The 20,283-nt window shown below is 38.4% G+C and overlaps 1 protein-coding gene across 1 annotated transcript in view; it reads right to left on the reverse strand.

The window, feature by feature from the left end:
• Positions 1–229: 229 nt before the first annotated feature.
• The window catches only part of LOC129514562 (rho GTPase-activating protein 15), a 617,088-nt gene continuing 597,034 nt past the window's right edge, over positions 230–20,283 (reverse strand). Inside the window, exon 14 of the mRNA XM_055333243.1 lies at positions 230–578. Within this exon, the coding sequence (XP_055189218.1) occupies positions 395–578 (184 nt within the window). The 3' untranslated portion in view covers positions 230–394. The remainder of the gene's footprint in view (positions 579–20,283) is intronic.

Raw genomic sequence — 20,283 nt, forward strand, 5'->3', positions numbered from 1 at the left:
GATAAGGCTCACCTGTGTGCCCGCATACCCATATTGACAACACTCACACTGACACAATTCCACACCCAACGCCTAGGAGCAGTTTTGAAACTGTCTTTTGGATATGTGTGGTGCTCTGCACACTATTTTCTAGTGTGGAGCACGTGTAATGAATGCCTAGAAATGCTCGAAGGAATAGCAATGAAGGGGTTAATGTAGAACACATATAGGCAAATATTGTCAACTATTTTATTCAAATGTTTGGAACTTAAACACAAAATTATCATTAAGTTTTCACAAAATGAGGCATCTGTCGCTTGAAAGGAAAAAAATATTTCAGAAATATGTTTACAGAAATGTAAAAATATTAGGCATCGAGACAGATGTGAACATATTCAGTCACTTGTCTTGCCTGTCAGTCTTCCTCTGAGCCGAAGATCTTATTGTACTCACTCAGCATGAGCTCAGCTATCTGGTTTTGGTATACCATATGTACCGCCATGTTCCCCATTTCATCTTGAGCTCGCAGAAGGGTAGGTCCAAATACAATCCCTAGGCTTTGAGTGGACATGAGGTTCTTGGAGGCTTTGGCCACAATCCTGGAGAGGGATGGGAAAGAGAGAAGATTCTATGAGTTTGAAGCAAAATTGTGGCTACTTTGGATGTATAAAATTCTGTGTTCTTGAATTCGTTTTTCTTTCTTTCAATTTAAAGAAAGACAGTAAGGGCAGTGATTGGCTTTGGCAAAACAGAGAATGCAACACAGGCAAGACATTTTTCTACTTCTAGAAAAATTGCAACTACCATGACATTTTAAAATCTTCTACTCTTCATGCTTTATTGTATGAAAATAGAACTGATGACTCTGGGGAGAGGGATTCATTGTCTTGTCCAGCTTTTTATCCCTGTAGTACCCGGATGTTGTGCATGCTCAAAAGATGTGGGATGAATGAATAAATAAACAGCAAAAATTACTGTAGAGACTTAACAAGATTTGGCCTTCGAAATGTTTATAGTCAGTGGAGGAATCAGGTGAGACATGCCTCAAATCTGTAAGAATCCAAGCACAATAAATAGAATAATACATGTATAGTTAATGATAATTGACAAAGATTTTTAGAAAATAAGTTTTTAGTGATTGGAGTGAGAAAAGTGTTCCTGACAAATGCTAACTGCAAGATGTTTTGTAGAGAAGGTAGGTTCTGAGACACTTAGGTGTATGCCAAATTCTAAGTGTCTCCACTCATTTTGGACATCCCGTTGAGCTCACACCTCAGTAAAATACAGAATCCTGTAGAATTTGCACAGGAAAAGAGTCCCATTAGAATCAAAGACAAGTTTGCTTGTGTGAGGACTGTAGGGGGGAGCTGGAATACCAATGAAACATTAGGATGTGGTTTTATTAATGGTTAACGCTTTGCCTGTTTCAATACAGTACTCTTAAAAGAAAAAAAAAACATTCTAAATACTGAGACTTTTAAACAGTGATGCTTATTCTTACCTTTGAAGCCTACTTAATTTTATAGCAACATTAGGAAGGTGAGGTTTGAGTGATGTTGAGGAAATAGGGTTAGCATATGGAAGGACAGGGTGCTGAGAACACTAAACTCGCAGATCACCAGACATCCCGACGCAAGGGAACCATGAGTGTGGAGAATAAAGTGAGGCAAAGGAACTTCACTGCAAGGCAGAGGGGTCTCCATCTCAGAGCCTATGGTGGAACATTGGAATGCTGGACTCGAGAGGACCCTATGTTTGATCCGCTATCAGAGGAGGCAGGAAGACTTGCTTTATTTCCATCTTTTTACAAACCCAGGTCTTTGAAGTACCATTTCTGTTACCAAGAAGCCACACCTTCTGTCTCCTGAATCAAACTAAGGACCAAAGCCATGGATTTAGGACTCTCCACTGCACAAGTTCACAGCCAGCAAATGCCCTTGACCTAATCAACATTAAAAAAAAAAAAAGTATTGTTTTAAGCAATGGTATTATCTGACTTAATCCGCATAGTCATTCCACAAGGTGGCTTCTGTTATTAAGCCTGTTTTACAAGTGAGAAGACTGAGGCTGAGAGAGAAGTGAAGTGTTTGCTGTCACACGGAGCTGAGGTGCAAACCCAGGCAGTCTGGTTTCGGTGCCTTTGGAAGCATCATTGCCATGGTGTGGGCTAGGACTCCTATCCTTCGTTACTGGCTGGTTTTTCATTCTGCCAACTTCCATGAGATCATAAGATCCTTCCATAGAAGGTCTGAATTTGTATTCCTTACTGTAGAATTGTGATTGACAGCCTGATTCGAATAGATTTATTGTGTGCAAAGGGACTCAAATTTTGACTGAATATTCAAGATTTCTGCCTCCTGTTTTTCACTTTTTATCTGCTTTATTTTACAGGCAGAGCTTTGTACCTGTGAGCACTGATGTCTTAGCTACATTCTAGAAGGGGTCCTCATATTTTAGGGCATCAATGAGTTATCAGAGACTTCAGGTTTAATGTTTCCTTTGAAATATAAGAAACTCTGTCACTTTGCTACTGCATTTACCAACTCTGCAGAATGATTTAAACATTCTCTTAACCCGGAGTTGGGGCCAATGGAGTGAGTGAGACTTTGCTTCTCTTTAATACACCTGTTGACCTCAGCTTAAGATCTCTCTTGAGCCTTTCCCAGAGCCTCTTATTATAGAAGTCATTAGTAAGATTCACTATGAAGGAAAAACAGAGTTTTCTTTTTTGGTTTTAAAGTAAGACCTTTTTGTGTACTCCTTCATTGACTCCATCACAATTAAAAAAAAAAAAAGCTTGCTAAGGCAAATAGAGAAAGAAAACATAACTAATCAATAGAGTACCTATTAGGTAAAAGTTGCCTTAACAACTTCATCTAGAGCTAGCAAAGATCTAAGTTGACAAGATTTTTCTAGCAGAGAACAGGGTGCAGAGGTAATAGGGCACGGAGAAGGTAGAAATAGAAGCAAGAATGTAATGAAAGAGTGAAGATATAAGGCCTCTTGGCCAACAGGGTAGAGGAAGATTAGGACCGGTTCCAGGGAGACTGCAAAGGGAGTGGATGATGTGAAGATTAATTGAGGATTGAAGATGGATTTTCTTATTCAATAACAGCTATAATTTCAGTTAGTAGCAGGACAGTGAAATCCCAGGAGACAGAACTGCATCAAACTCAAAAAGGGGGGGGGCTAGAAATCCAGGGACACCCAAGAGCTGACTATTGGAGAGAGCACTCGGGGCCGTCAGGAGGACACAAGGGTAGAGGTGGAAGAGATCTGTAGCATCTGGAGGAACTTGGGCAAGGGGAGGGGGCGCTCAGTTTTCCAGGGCATCCCAGTAAGCAACGGCATATAGGATGTGGGCCATGAGGGGGGATGAATGAAGGCCAAAATGGGGCTAGACTAGTTTTCAGTTTTCCCCAAGCTCTTCATGTTCTTCCTTCTCAGCCAAAGGCCTGGTCTTTGAATCCAGAGTAGGACCAAATCTAGAGGAGGACATTGAGACGTAGTTTAAATAGGATGGAGAGTAGGAGGCTAGAACTGCAAGTCAGACTCCACCTCGGGGAAAGATTTCTCTATCTCAGCCAGTGGGTTATGCAAGAGGACTCTTGTAATGGATTTCTGCCAATGCATTGGTTTCCTAAATTTCCTGTGGACAAATGTTCATTTTGTGCTCTTATGCATGTGTGAATGTGGAGCATTCATTCCATCGCAAACTTGTATCCTTTCTGTCCATTTCTCTGCACACTTTCTACTTGACTTTAATAAAACCGGCTTTAACTTATGAGTGCTTTAAAATAATCTTGTTATCAGTAGATTTTATTAAACAACAGAGTTTTTTGTATTCTTGTTATATTTACATTACTGCAGGTTAAATTTCCCTAACAGCTTGGAATTTTTTCCTAATTTTGGAAAATCAAGTTACGTGCAGGAACTTTTAGAAAAATCAAATGTAGTTAAGAAAGTAAGTTAATAAGACAATGTGGAAGTGCATTAAATAGAATCCATGCTTTCTGATTCACTGTTAGAGAATGTGTGCTTGTGTGTGTGTGTGTGTGTGTGTGTATGTTTATATATACTTCAATTATTTTTCTGAATATCATCCAACCAGTTGAGTGTTGAAAAATCAAACAACTTTTCAGTTAGAAAAGGTGCTGAGAATGAAGACTGATTTGGGGTAGCAATCACGATCTACCAAATTATGATTCGTGTCTATAGGCAAATACACTGTCACATCAATGTTTAAATCAGATTAGATTCCCTTCTAATAGTGGGAAGCAAAGAAGTCCCTCAAACAGAGGATGTCTTGGAAAATGTATTAAGGCCATTGCAAACTTCCTTACTAAAATGTGAACTTACCTATTGTCTACCTCAACAAACTGTTAAATACTCAAGTGGTTGGTTTAGGACCCCAAAGAGAGTCAACCATAATTTCAAAGTACTGCCAGCATACTATCCTGAAAATTTATTTGAATCTCAGGGTTTTTTTGTGTGTGTTTGGTTTGTTTTGTTTTTACTTCAAATCATTGGATATCAAAATTCCCACTCCCGCTGTGGGGACCAGCTGGGTATTACAAGTGCCATTATTTCTAAAGACTTGAACTAGTAAACATATGTAGAGAGAAACATAGGCTAGTAAAGGAAAGAAAAGCCATGCATGGAAAAAAAATCCAATCTAGTACCAAAGATGGAAAACTCTCAAAAACAATAAGTTATTCTTCTAGTAGCTTAAAATGCAGTTGAATTGTATTTTTGGAAGGGAGGATCTGACTCAGAAACCATGAAGTTTTTTACTACGGGTCTGATGATATCTTTCACTAAAGTGGATTCTGCAAACCCCCTTTCTGTGATAAGAGTTACAAAAATAGACATTTCAGAGTAAAATCATTTTTGGAGAAAATTGCATGCCATTTTTTCCCTTGGATATTCACAAAACACAATAACATAATAAAGGCTCTGAAAAGTCCTGAAGAAAAAGATCCCTGCTCATCTTTGCTTGACTCACGTCTTCTCTAGCTGACTCAGATGTCATAGATCTCTTTCCTGAGGAGTTATGTTTTAGGAAATGCTGCTCTTAGCTTGCTTTCCTAAAGGCCTACTATGTAAGTTTGAAAACGTTATGGATTTTGCCCTCCTATGCCACCTGGCTTTGGAACTCTGTGGCAGCTGACTCAAAGAGGTCAAATTGTGGTCATTTCTGGAAAGTTCCACCCCTCTGGTAGGGCTTAGATTTCATTAGGCCTTAAACTCCGTGACAGTGTTGTAAATTTTGAGCGATGATTTAACCTGTTTTCGGCAAATAAATGAAAGAAACTCCCCTTCTATGGCAAAACAAAGACCAAAAGGTAAAAGAACACATCTGAACGAGAAAGGTGAGAGCAAAGACATGGTTGAAAGATTAATGTACAGTGAATTGATGGATGGGTTAGGAGGTGCAAAAACATTCAGATCTTATAACAATATTTGGGAATTCCTCTACATGGCTGTTTACTCACCATTAATTTATTCCCAGAAATTCTTACAGCAAAGATTCTAAGCAACATGAAGAGCTCGAAGTTTAGTGACTGTTAATGCTTGACTAATAGGAAAAAAGATCCCAAACTGCACTCTTTCGAAAATGGCTATTTATTAATACTGCTTAGTTTAAAATAGCCTGACAAAAATAATTATGATTTTTTAAATTTGTTCATGAAATAGCACTTGATATACATTCACTGTAAAAGCAATTCTAATACTGTTAAGTAAAATTCAAGTTTATAAAATCTTGAAATGGGTAAGAATTCATTTTTCTGGCAAGAGCTGCAAAACTGATATATAGTTTACAGCATAAAAAGGAGAGGAAATGCCAGAGCTACTTTTTGTTGGGTCCAAATGGAAGGAGCAATGATCCATCAATTTAAGATTATTTTAGAAATAATCTATGATCCGGTGCTACAGATGTTGGACCCCAGACAAAAAAATCCTTGCAGCCTTCTGCTGGGTAAGTTTTTTCCAAAAGTGAGCTGAATTGCTAACCCAAAGAAATTTCTTAGTTGCTTTAAATCACAACCAAATGACTCAGACTGAAAGAGAGCTTTACTATAAAACTCAAAATTAATGCTGAATTAAGAAGACCAAAGCATTTAATAATAGTTCAGCTCCAAACAAATATACAGATGCAAACTTTCTTTTAACTCTGTGCTTTGCTGTTACCATAGTGACTTGCAGAGGAAGTTGAAAGCCACATAATTGCCTGCAGGACAACTCTCAAGTTATTGGAGGTGTATTAGAAGTGCTCCCTTCCCTATCTCTGGAATGCTGTTATTTTCCAACACACATAACCTTACGATGGTTTAATTTGAATGGGGAAATTGTGGTGGTAAATGTTTTCTTGCCATCAGGTCACACCTGCTGAGAAAATACAGCTTAGGCACTTGTATGTGAAATGTTACTTGTGACTTTGCCCACTTAAGTGAAGAGAAGCTGTTAAAAATAGAATAAATTTTCAATGTGCTTGACTTATGATTCACATGTGCTACGACTATTTTGAGGGGATCCTTGCTAACCATAGCTTGCCTTGCCTACCCTCTTTTGTACAAAGTATGCTACTGTCTACAGTGGTCTTTATCTTTTTTTTTTTTTTTAATAAGACTGAGGACTAAGGAGAAATTCAATCTTTTCCTTTGCAGTCATGGCTGGATGTTAGAAAAATTTTCAAATATTGCAAAAGCAGAATAATGCTCATAAATGTTTTTGTATTTAGCTCTAATGTGTGTTGACGTGGTCATTCACTGGTATTTCAGCCATTTTTAATATGTTAAGTTACAAATCAATTGGTTTAAACTGATTTTAAAGTATTCAATTTTACATCTAAATATTACATTATTTTTTTCTTTTTCTTTTTTTTAAGTTTTTTTAAATTTTTATTTATTTATGATAGTCACGCAGAGATAGAGAGAGAGAGAGGCAGAGACACAGGCAGAGGGAGAAGCAGGCTCCATGCACCGGGAGCCCAACATGGGACTCGATTCCGGGTCCCCAGGATCGCGCCCTGGGTTTAGGCAGGCGCTAAACCGCTGCGCCACCCAGAGATCCCTCTTTTTTTTTTTTTTTTTTTTTACATTATTTTTTTTCCAAAGCAAGTTGACAACTACTCTTCTAAATGGGCATCATCCCTATATTCTGACATTTTTGCTTTTAAATAATCTTTTAAACCATGTGCATGTAATTCCCTCAAAGCACATTATGGAAAAGGAGCTTCATATGGCAGTTGCATATTCATAGCTGACATGGCCTTATTCTTTGCAATTAGTAAATACCTTTTTACGCTGACTTCAATGTAGAAGATTGAAACATTTTCAATTATTTACTTGTTTCATACTCATTGATTGCACATTAGAGGGAGATTCTAAAGTACCTTTAAAGCAATATTCAGAATATCTAACAAGATTAGGAGGACTTGGTAAAGTAAAAAAAATAATAATAATAATAAATTATTTCTAGGGAAATATGTATTCTGTATGGTAACAACACTATAGATAAAATGGGATATTATAGCCAAAGCCCTTGTATAATAGATAATATAAAAAATAAACACTAATAATTACTAGTTGTTGAATATCTATAACATGCTAATGATCGTGCTTCAAATAGATCACAATTTTCAAAGTCAGATTTAAAAATTGGTTTTATTTTTTTCTGATTATAAAGTAACATCAGAATTTGGAGGGTTTAGAAAAGTATAATAAAAGGAAAAACCCACCAGTAACTATAAACAATAGCTCAATGTAACTAGTATTCATTTATAAAAAATCTATTGAGTGCCTACTAGGTATTGAACACTATTTTGGATGTCAGGGATAGTGCAAGGGGTGAAATAGACAAAATCTTTGCCCATATGAAGTTTATAATCTAGTGGGAAAACCAGACAACAAATAATACACCAACAAATATACAGTGTGATTTTAGTCACTGAAGTACAGGGAAAACTGAGAAGTAGTTCTTCCACTGATCCCTTTTAAAAAACCCTAGTCACCAGGAATCCACCTCCAGAGATTCTTGTTTACTTAGCATGGGTGAGGCCCACCCACCTGCAGATAATATAGCCCTCAGATAATTCTAATGAGCAGAGAGTAGTGGGAAATGCTGCATGTGGTAGGCAGGGTACTCAGGGAGCCCCCCTGAAGGAAGGGACTTTTGAGCAGAGATCTGCTTAGTTGCATATCCCAGGGGAGGGAAAATCCAAGGTAGGGAATAGTAGATGCAAAGCCCCAGCCATGACGTTGTGCTTGGTTCTAGAAACAAAGAAAGGGAGAGTGTGGCTGAAGACTGGGGAGTGACTCAGAGGACGTAGGGAGGCTTTGAGGAGTCTCATGGGCCTTGGTAAACGTTCAGGATCTAATTCCAAGAGTGTAGGAATCTAATCTTGGGTTTTGAGCAGGAGCATGACACTGTTAACATTTAGGTGATATGAAGTATAAATAATTTATCTTCATATGTATTTGAGAAATCCTTTTTATATAATTTATACCCAGCATTTTTTGACTTTGATCATGAGCAATTCTCATGTCTTACGTATGTAATACTTATTACTGCCTCACTACCGTATATGGGACAGAATGGCTTGTACACTAACCCTATGATTTCTTAGTGTAAGTGAAACAGATATATAAAAACATCTTTCCATGGTTTCTTCCTCCACATTTTGGAGTATTTCTTTAGGCAATGATTCCCAACCAGAGGCAATTTTGACCTCCATCCTGCTCCACCCCCAACATTTGGCAATGTTGAAAACATTTTTGATTGTCATGACTGGGCGGGGTGTTGCTACTGGCATCCAGTGGGTAGAAGCAAAGGATGTCCATAAGCATTCTACAATGCATAGGACACGCCTTTCAACACACAAAAACATTTGCAGCCCCAAATATCAATAGTGCTGCTGTTGAGAAACCCTGCCTTACAGTAAAATAGTAGAAATGCAACAACTAGATCATTGGTTCTCAAACTTTCTCATTCGTGAGATTCATTTGGAAGCCATGTTAAAACACAGATGGCAGAGCTCTACCTCCAGATTTCTGATTCACCAAGTGTGGGGAGGGATTTGAGAATTTGCATTCCTTACAAGTTCCCAGATGATGATACTGCTCCTCCAGGGACCACACTTTGAGGACTCACACTAGATCATTAAGTTACAGCTCTTCTTTTTAAAAAATATGATAACATGTGGGAGGGCCTACTAGTCCTGTGAACATCATCGTCATCTGGTACTACTCTTTAAAATAGTTGCCAATTGATAGGCATTTTTCAATGGCCTGTCATTCCTTGAACTTAGGATTCTTTGAATTTGGAAATGTGTGCAAAGTTAAAGAAAAATAAACAGCCATGTGGTGGATATTCTCTTCTGTGAATAGCTATGCATATCTCCTGCTCCCTTTCTCCTTAAGAGCGTGTAATTTTGTGTGTTTGTTACTTCAATCCATTTTATTTATCTTGTATGACCAAACTAATGCATAAACTTTGAAAAAAAAGTCCTAATCAGGAATATACAAAGTAAAAGAGTAAAAAACCTCCCATTGTCTAGTCAAACTCCTTAATGATAACTAAAATTAATAGATGGATATTTTTTCTGGATGTTTTTCTATCATCTATCTATCTATCTATCTATCTATCATCTATCTGTCCTCTATCATCTATTTATCATCTTAATATATATGTATTTTTCTTTTTTTAAAAGAATAAAATTTAAAAAATACATAATATGCTACAATTCGCTTTTTCCCCTTTAACTATGTATCATGGGCATCTTTCCAAGTCGGTATATATAAAAATACCCCATCCTTTTATAAAAGTTGTTCCATTTCATAGTATGGAAATACCTTAATTTATTTAACCATTCCTCTGCTGGTTGGCTTTAGATTGCTTCTAATTCTTTGTCATTAGAGACAATGAACATCCTTGTACCTACAGATTTGTAAGTTTTTCATGTATAAAGAAGCATGATATTTCATTATTTTTTGTTGTACTTATATTCTCCCAATTTTTGATTCTTTAATTTTATTTATTCACATTTTTATGTGTGCATACGTAGTACTATTTCTTTTGGAATTTCTACCATCGTTTTTCTTATTATAAAATTCACTCATTTAAAGAGATCAGATAATACCATTAATGTTTTCTCCTAGCTTTTAAGATAATTTTATTTTTCAACATACCCTCTAATTCGTCTTAAATATATTTTAACAGGTTAAATGGAATGGTAATCTAGATTTATTTCTTTGTAAAAGCTGGCTAATGTCTCCAATAGTATTTGGTGGCATAAATTGCCTATTTCCCATTGATTTTTGATGTTATATTTTGAGGACAGTTCTTTATAGTCACAGACACACATACCTCGAATATCCTACTTTGCTGATGATCTCTGTGTATATTCTGAATGAGCACTTTGCTGTTTAAGTCATTTTAACTTCATTGTGTATTTGGGATATTCCTCCTATTTTTTTTTCTTTTTCAGATGTGAAACACAATTTTCAGGTCAAAAGAAGGAGCCTGATAAAAATATTGAATAATTTGACCAAAGCCACGTAGGAAATGGCAGAACATATATTAAGATGTAGATTTTTTTATTCCTCTGGAATATGGATGGTCTTTCCACAAATAATTGAGATTCAAGAATTGTAAGTTTGAAACCCAGGTGTTTCCTAATGGCGAGGCCTGAGGCCTAGGGAAGACTGGGGGAGAGAAGTGAGAGTCAACAAAAAGTCTTGCGAGACATATTATGATTTTTGTAATCACCTAATTTATGTTCAAGGATATGTTTACAGAGCTGAGAAGGGTGTCTTAGGTGGCAGAAAAACCACATGAATCTCTATTGCTTTTTCTCCAGATTTACACAGTGTTTTAAACTTTTGAAAACATTTGTTTCTCATTGTGATTGGAAATATACTATTGGCAAAATAGGTTGAGAATCTCAGGTATGGTTTCCCTTAGGTGCTTTTTTTTTTTTAAGGTTTTATTTATTTAGTCATGAGAGACACACAGAGAGAGAGAGAGACAGAGAGAGAGAGAGAGGCAGAGACACAGGCAGAGGGAGAAGAAGGCTCCATGCAGGGAGCCCGACGTGGGACACGATCCCTGGCCTCCAGGATCAGGCCCTAGGCCAAAGGCAGGCGCTGAACCGCTGAGCCACCAGGGCTGCCCACCCCCCAGGTGCTTTTAAAATGGTTTTAGCCATCCATTTGACCGTGTCAGTAGTAAAAGAAGTCTTAATTTTTATGCCCCTGAACTCTGCTGATTCACCAGTAGCTGCTGATAATGTTAGCTGGGAAGACATCGATTTGGGGTGAAAGAATAGGAAATATCTTATATGTAGGGATTATCTTTAGAAAACACGATAAGACCATCCTTATTCTCTACCTGAATTTGTCCAATAAGGCAGTTGAGGAAACAAGTATGTTGTAGAAACATTTTATACAGAATATGGGGGTTGTGCATGGGCCAGCATTAATAGGCCAACCAAAATAAGGCACCTAATTATGAAGTATTAGTGGAAAATATGGAACTTAGATATTTGCCTAGTAATGTTAGATAAGACTAAAAGGAATGCTATCAATGTAGAAAGTCAGAATTCATCAGCCTCTTAGTTTTCCTTTTCACATAGGTGAGGAGAACAGCTATTTTACTTCTGACTAAGGGCATCTATATCAAACCTTCAGCAGTTTTCTTGAAAGTTGTCTCCTTGCTTAAAAGATCCCAGAATAGCTTGAAAGAGAATGAGTTGCCATTTGGGTATCATCATTCATTCCTCCATGCTTAATTTTACTTTCTGAGAAACGAAAAATTAGTTTTAGATACTTTTTACAGTGACCTGACTTTAGGAGAGACACCGCACAACCAGAGAGCACCAAGGCAAATGTGCCCAGCACAGTGGTGTACTCTTCAGTGCTGGAGTGCAGGGACTGACGGTGGGTGTTACATTTGGAAAAGAGAATAGTTAGTGAAGTCATGATAACCGAGTGCCGAAAGCCATGACATAGAAGAAAAAGTTGACTTCCCTCTTGTAAATCCAGTTCCTGGAATTAGCCCAGAGACTGACTTCATCTCCACATGCAGAATTCAAGTTGTGAAAACAGAGGAGGTTTCTTCAAAAGATTCATGCTTATTACAGAAAATTTAGGAAAATGCAGACAAGTTGAAATAGAAAATGAAAATCCCTCATAATTCCACCACTTAGATATCACTACTATTAGTGTTTGGTTTTTGATGTTTCCGTATGTGTACCAGAAAAATACTGTGAGCAACTGCCAAGGTTCTTAAATATTCTGGACTTAAGAAGGCCATGAGTCCCCCATCAGGAGGTGTTCAGTGATGGTCGAGATTCTTCTATTCAATGGCAAGTTGAATAACATCTAAAATGTAGTTTGGGCTCCCATATTAAAATGAAAGAATGGACGTTCTGGAAAGTCAAACTATCATTTGAGATGAGATGGGATAATATCTAATAACTGAGGTTTCTTTCCCAGCCTTCTGGGTACTTCTTACCTTTCCTCAAGATTCCCCAATGCTGCTGACTAGCAGCATATCAAGCTCAGTGAAGAGATGATGCAGCAGAAAAGTGTGGAACATGCTTTGGAGATTTGCAAAAGAGGGCATGTGAATTCCAAGGACTGTATCTTTGAATTATAAGATCCTAAGTGCCCAAGGACTCAGAGTTACAGTCAAGGCCTAACAAGTAGATTGGAGGGTAGATGAAGAGCCAGGCTACTCTGCTGAGAGAGAGAGATTCTCTGGGCTGGAAGAAGGAGAGTTAGGGAGAAGAGAGCTGAGACTTTGGTCAGGTCCCACAGAAGTGGTCCGGTCCCAAGCCCTTCCTACCCCATTCCCGGAAGATATAGGCTGTTAGAAGGTTTGAGGATTCTGAGATCAGACAGGCTCAGATTCTTCTTGAAGAAAACCTAGGGGTATAGTAGGATTCCAGAGTTCCTCATGTTTTATATACCAGAGATAGTTAGACATTTCTGCATGGTAGGTCTTGGGAAAGCTGATGTCAGATAGGCTCACAGAGCTCTGCCTGGATGGGGACTCAAACAAGATCTGGTCCTGGAAGTTGGGGATGATGACAGGAAAACAGGAGAGAATGAACATCAGCTTGGACAGGTGACAAGAGCCAGACAATTTTCCACCCTGCTTATCGGCTTTATTATCTTTTTCCAGTAGAATGTAAACATCTAAAGCACCAGGATTTCATTTGTTTTTGTTTAATGCTATATCCCTAGACCAAGATTAGTATTTGGCACATAGTACTAGGTGCTCAATAAATATTTATTGAAATACTGTGTAAATGGTTGCTCTACCTGGCCCCAACAAATGCTTAGGCTGTACACAGCCCTCCAGATCTAGAAATGGCCCAGGAAAGTGTCTAGAAGACACTCTGAGTTGATTAAATTATCTAGAAGAATGGGCCTTGAAAGGGAAAATTATTTTGATTATGGCACAATAATTACATTTCCTGCATATCTCAGTTTTACACCTACTCTGTGATGATGAGAACCTGAAGGCAGTGAAGAGAGCAAGCATTTCTGGAGAGCTTGTGAAGGGCCTCTAATTGTACAGATTGCCTTTCCTTCCTATGTACTATTGACAATGAGTTTCCAACATGTACCCAGTTTGAACAAAATTAGAGGAAGGGACTTAGAATAGAATGTAATTTTTATCTGGTTTATATTATGGATGGTGGAAGTTAAAGATAATGACACCATCTAAAATCTGACCACCAAATTCCATTTTAGGTAAAATGCTCAATGTATCTGCAAAAATACAAACCCCTTCAAAATGTATATAATGCTTGGCTCAAAGACAGAAACTATTTATTTTGCTTTTACACATATAAATTTATAATCTGTACTGCGGTAGGGAAATAAAATGTGCCAGTTTCTACATATGTACTTGTACATATGGATGTTGGACTAACTCATGATTCTATTGTTTAGCTCACCCATTTGTAATCACCTGTTATAACAAATTCCATGAGCAGGATGTAGTGTGTCATTGTTTAGGGACCACAATGAAGCACTCACTATACTGGCCTTTACAGAAGGGTCTTCTAGTCTCCAGACTCCTTAGAGATCATTCCTATCTTTACCAATGTGATAAGGATGGTGGCTCCTTTGGATACAGAGCTGGGCTACTTGGATTCCCTGCCTCACTATAGGAAATGAAGCGAGCAGATGGCCTCAATTGTCTTCTTCAACTTTTACTTCAACTGCAGTGAGCCACTTCACCCAAGGGCACTGGCTAACCCGCTGCAGATACAAATGTGGCCCTTTCTTCTCACTGTGGGACAACACTGATGGGTTGCATGGACACCAGAGCTCCCAGTGGAGTTGGCTGAGGTTTTGTTCGGTCCACTTCTCTATTCAACTTCTTCTGTCCAAATCTATTCCTGCCCTCTCCCTTCCACAGAGTTTCACAGTCCCTGCATATTGAACTCTGTTTCAGGGTCTCCCTATAGATAACATAGCCTGTGATTATTGATTCTAAAAGTGGTCCAAGAAAGGGATTTGGAGCTGGGTCACTTGCTGCCATTACGGCTGGTAATGAAGAGTCTGTCGGTGACAGCCAAGCACAGTTAGGTCTTAGCACAAGATGGCAGACCAATTGTTAAAACTCTCACTGGAGGTGAATTGGGATGTTATGTCCATGAAGGAGAGAATAGTACTTGGAATAATATATTAGGCATTTAAAAATAATGGTGGGAGTTTGTGGATGGTAACTGCAAGATCAATGAGATTGAAGGGCTATTGCTAAGCACCAGTGATACTCTCCGAAAATGTTGTTTGCAATTATAGGGCTTTTGCCTTGTAAATCAGGGTTGACTATAGGAATGCCCATTACAGAACTAGGCTTTTGGATAACAATAGGGATAATAAAACACTGAAATAATAGAGGCCAGGTGGTAGGACTTGATTGCTAGAAACCAGGTAGATGCAGTTACAATAATTAACAGCAGGGCCCACGGGCAGCCACAGGGACCTGACTCAGAGAATTATGAAGACAGTTAATAGAATATGGGATCCCCAAGAAAAAAAATAAATGGACAGGCAACAAGGATGTTATTCAGCTTGTATCACTGTATTAGAATGCTACATCTCGTCATAGTTTGGGCTACTACTGCTCCTGAGCACTTGGGGCTTCTTGTCCAGGGACCAGCAGGCCAGAAGAGTGACCATCTAGGCACAGGTCATTAACCCTGATCAAATGGAGGGAGTTGGGTTGCTGTTTTATAATGGGGACAGGGAGTAATATGTGAGACATCCAGATGATCCCCATGGGGTCTCCAAGTTCTTTGTCACCCGGTTGTGACAGAGATGGTTAATGGCTAGACTAGTGATCCTTGAGAAGACATGGTGATCAGAGCTTGGACCTCTAAGGGATAAAGGCCTGAGATGCTGCAGCAGGTCAGCCATCATGATCAGCAGAGGTGAGGGTGAGGGGAACTAGAAAAGACTGTGGAGAAGACAGTGAGGGTCAGTCACAGGCTGGGGCCCAGCTGCCGCTGCAGGCCTTGCTTTCAGCCTACCAAAGTTTCTCCCTCAAAGGCTTCCACAGAAAGTGAGGCCTGCTGGAGTCCTGGGGAACTGCCCCCTCCAAACATAAAGAATGGATTTTTACACTGTGGTGGACACAAGATATGTCTAGTTATCTCCTCAAGGAAGGACTATTGCTCCCGGTTTAGATGCTAGGCAGCAGTGAGCTTCAGTGGTCTAGTCTTGCAAACTTTGCCTCAGCTGAAGAGAGCCTAACCCCAAGAGAGTCTCAGAGATAGTCCATAGTCAATGACTGATCATGGTGGAGGGTAAAAAGGCCAAGCCATTTTGGTCCATTTGGAGACAACTCTGATGGGCCATAGATGCTCTAGAACTCCTGTGTGTTGGCTAGACTATGTTGGGTCACCTCATAGTTTGGCTTCTCTTTCTTTCTCATCCTGTTCCACTCCTTCCCCTGGTGTTCATAGAAAACCATCATCATGTGACATCCAACCTGTGATTCTAGTCATGAGCTCTGGGGAATCAGAGAAGTTCAAGTAAAAAGAAAACTGCTTCAGAAAATGAGACCTGAAATCTAGTTCAGAGTCTAGCTCTGACCAGCTCAGTGTTCATGAATCATTCCATTCCACTCCAAATTCATGTTTTATCATCGACAAAGGTGGGATAAAACCTACAAACTTCTGCGTATAAAACAAACGGTGGAGATAAAAAGTACATCATAGAGAATATGGTCAATAATATTGTAGGTAATGTTGTAGGGGAAACAAACAAACCTGGGATGAAGTCCTCATGCCCTGTGTATAGAGTTTCATGTTTTCCAAACTTGTTCTTGGTATTTTTTTTTTTTTTGTTCTTGGTATTTTAAAGCAGAGATTCTCAATCCCAGCTGCACGTTAATATCATCTATGGAGCGTTCAAAACCATATCAACATCTGGGACTAACCCACAGAGAATGTGTTGCATTTGGCCCACAGTGAGGTCTGGGTATGATAAAAACTCTGCATGTGATTCTTTATGTGAGAGATGAGAAGCACTGGGCTTGGGTGAGCCTGGAATCTCAGAATACATTTTTTTTTTCCCTCTCAATATGGTATATTGACTACATGGTCTTAGATAGTCCGAAAGGTTCTCCGAGCCTCAGATGCCTTGTCTAGAAAGTGAGGTTAATGGCCAAACTGACCTCTGGGGTTGTTTTGAAGATCAAATGAAAAGTGTGCACAAAGCTTTTCACAATTCTAGAAATGTTCGTTTTTATCATATGTGATAACATTTACTTCTGTTAATTGTTAGTTTATAAACAAGGAAAGGGAGGTTAGGACTCATTGGTTTTCTGCTTTGGCTAGAGCTTTTGAAAGAGCAAAGAAATTGCACAGAGATCCCGATTTAGCACCCAGGATTGAGGCATGGGTCCCTGAGTTTCTAAGAAGTGTCACTGGCACATCTGATGTGCAGCCCCCAGATTTGCCTGTGACGCTTTATAGAAACTCAGGCACTTTAAAGACTTTTGGCTAAATGACCTGTCTAAAGTTCACACAGCCCATTAAGTGAAAAAGTCGAGACCCAAATCTAGACCTTTCTATGCGTCTCTTGAGTTTTATCTGCTCCCAGTCATACAGAGTTTTCATTCTTGCATGTACATCCTATCATGATATTATGTGTTAGTCATAAAATATAGTAATAGAGATAAGAGGGATTTTGAATTTAAAACATTGTATAAATATAATGTACTATGGTTATTAAATATTAAAATAATTACTCCTCTTTCATTAGAACTGAACCATATGATTTGTGTGCTTTTAGTGACTAAAAGGTGAAACTTTCTAGGTAACATATTTTTGAGAATATATGAACCAAGCACAAATTACACATAGTGACGCCAAGGCTTGAAATAATGTAAGCAAGCATAAAGTGAAACATTTCAGTGACTTCGAAGTAGAGTAATGTACTGCAACTGTCCTGCTCCCCTATCTTGAACACACTGACTTAATTTGGCATCACGAAGGAAGAGAATAGCATAAAGACAGAGAAAAGATAAATAGAGAAATGAAGATCATTTTAGTGTGATCATGACCAAGCCATTCATATTTCTCATATAGCCTGGAAACAATCTCATACTTATTGGAAGATGTGACCTTTAAATGTTCCTTACTTGCAAAAAGACAAATATTCCAGAAGCCGGGTGTTAGCTTGTGGAGTCATCTGTCCTGCCTGCCCTTCGATTGGAGGCTACTGCAGGGAGAGTGCAAGTTGTAGATGAGCAAATGTGTTACTTATTCTTTTCATTTGCAGACTTAGGGTAAGCTTCCGTTGACAGTTCTCTGATTTCTTTAACATAGCAAATCTTTAATCAGTCTAGATATGTTAAAATGTGATTTTTTACAGCGAATTGACCTGAGTTGAGTACTTGAGTTGAAATGTGTATTTTTCCCCCTCAAAAGCTGACTTGTAGCGAGAAAAAAAATCAGATATTCTATGATATACTTTGCCTTAGTGACAAGATGTTTTTGGGGAAATCATCCAAGCTTGAAATAAAATCTTTATTGAAAGTAATTCTACATTCATGCCAGTCAGATACATTGTAGGATTAGACCAGATATCCCATGGGAAAACCACGGTATATGCACCAGGCAGACTTGATTATTTGGACCTCCTGTCAGTTCTTAACTTGCTGACAATGGCTGAAGCATTCACGGCTGCTACAACTCTGTTTTCATCTTTATTTTGAGAGAAAGTTAATACACTTTACCTTAACTACGCCAAATGTACTGGAAAATAACCCAGTAATAAGATACACCCCGCCTACCAAGTGATATCCGTATGTAGAGAGCGTTTAGTTGTGCATTTTAAGGACACAAATATGAGCAGCAAATGACTGAAAGATATTGTGATTATTTTTTCAACTTGAACTTTTAAATTTTTCTGGCAAAGCCTCCCGTGTGCTGTCTTAAAATCAATGTGTATATGTAATCATGGAGCCAAGTAGATGGGCTCTCATTGTAAATTACCTTCAAATGGCAGGGCAGCCTTTTAAATATTAATTATTATTATTACTACTATTACTACTACTCAGGAATAATTAGGTTATCAATGTTATTTGGTGTCAAAAAGAAAGACAGAGATGTGTTATGTGACATTTGGTTCAACTTAGAGAATCAACCACAGCTTAGGATATGGGTTTGGGGAAAAATCATAGAATTGTTTTTGGGGGCATAATTAACACCATAATGAAAGAAGAGAGAAAAAAGGTATACCTCCAAATTTAGACTTAGATTCTGATTCATTGTGAAGACAACATATCATTATAGTTCTAGGGGAAAGGAAAAGACATGACCCCCCCCCCCCACACTAGATGTTTGATACTAACCACGTTCATTTAAAAAATTCAGAACTTAATTCTGTAGTTCTCTTTTTTCGGTTGTATATTCTAAAATTCATTGCTGTCATGTCACCAAAGAATGAAAACAAGAAAATGAAGTGGCCCATGACTCACGTTTAAGGACAGAAATGATAGTCTGGTATCATGTGCCCCGAAATTATAACCTACTCCCCCAGACGAAATCTCCATGCGAAAAGAACATGTGTTTGAGAACCACATTTCCTACCTGAGCAATGCACTGGTTAAAAAAGTTAAAACTTCAGTTTAAAAGACTTGTTTTTAAATTTACAAAGATCATTATGTGTCCTTCAGTGGGTGACTGGGTAAACAAACGGTTGGACATACAATGGAATATTATTCAGCGATAAAAAGGAGAAAGCTATCAAACCACAGGAAGATGTGAAGGACTCTTGAGGCATATTACTAAGGGAAAGAGGTCAGTCAGAAAAAGGGTGAATACTGTGTCTCCGAGTATCTGACATTCTGGAAAAGGCAAAACTCTCGAGATAGTAAAAGATAGGTGGTTGTCAGGAGTTAGCAGGAAGGGAGGGATGAGTAGGAAGAACATGGAGGTATTTTTAGGGCATGGAAAATACTGTGGATGATACTACAGTGGTGGATACGCGTCATTATACATTCGTCCAAATCTTTGTAATATACGAAGTCAAGAGTGGACCTTAAGGTAAACCCTAGGGGTCAATTAGGAACAGTGTATTGATGTCAGCTCATCAATTTCAACAACTGGACCTCACTATGCAAGATATTAATAGTAGGGGAAACTCGGAGTGAGTGGGGGCGGAAGTACAGGGGAACTCTGTAGTTTCTGCTCAGTTTTCTATCAACCTAAATCTGTTCTGAAAAATAAAATCTATTAATTAAAAAAAAAAGTAAAAAAAAAGAAAGGAGATAATGACAGCAGATTGCATGCACTGGAGGTCCAGAGGTCAGTTCCCCTGCTCCTCTATCCTTATGGCCACAAACATCTGAATTGCTTTGCACTCTGTTCACCGTATCCAAAGTCATATTTAAGCTCGTTTCTGCGAGGGAGCCTTTAAAAATTGTATTCCGATCACTTCCTTATTTGCTTTCTTGGCATTTAAACATTCAGATTGTATTACATTGTTGTCGACGTGTTTTATTTTTATCTCTCAGTTATTTCATGAACATATGTTTTATCTTTCTCAATTAGATTGCAACATCTTTGACTTTAGGTGGTGTGTCACCTTCAGCTCTACTCCTCTTTTTGTTTGCAGTAGAAAGTGTAGGCATTCTATAGCATCTTATTATTATAAATAGCTTCTACTTTAATAGGTGGCTGAAAGGTTAACTTTTTCCTCATCTGGATGCCTTTTTGCTCCAGCAGAAAGGGAGCTAACCTGACCAGCAGTTAGAAACACCCCCATGTTT

The sequence above is a fragment of the Nyctereutes procyonoides genome, unplaced genomic scaffold (assembly GCF_905146905.1).
Source record: "Nyctereutes procyonoides isolate TBG_1078 unplaced genomic scaffold, NYPRO_anot_genome, whole genome shotgun sequence".
NCBI lineage: Eukaryota > Metazoa > Chordata > Mammalia > Carnivora > Canidae > Nyctereutes > Nyctereutes procyonoides.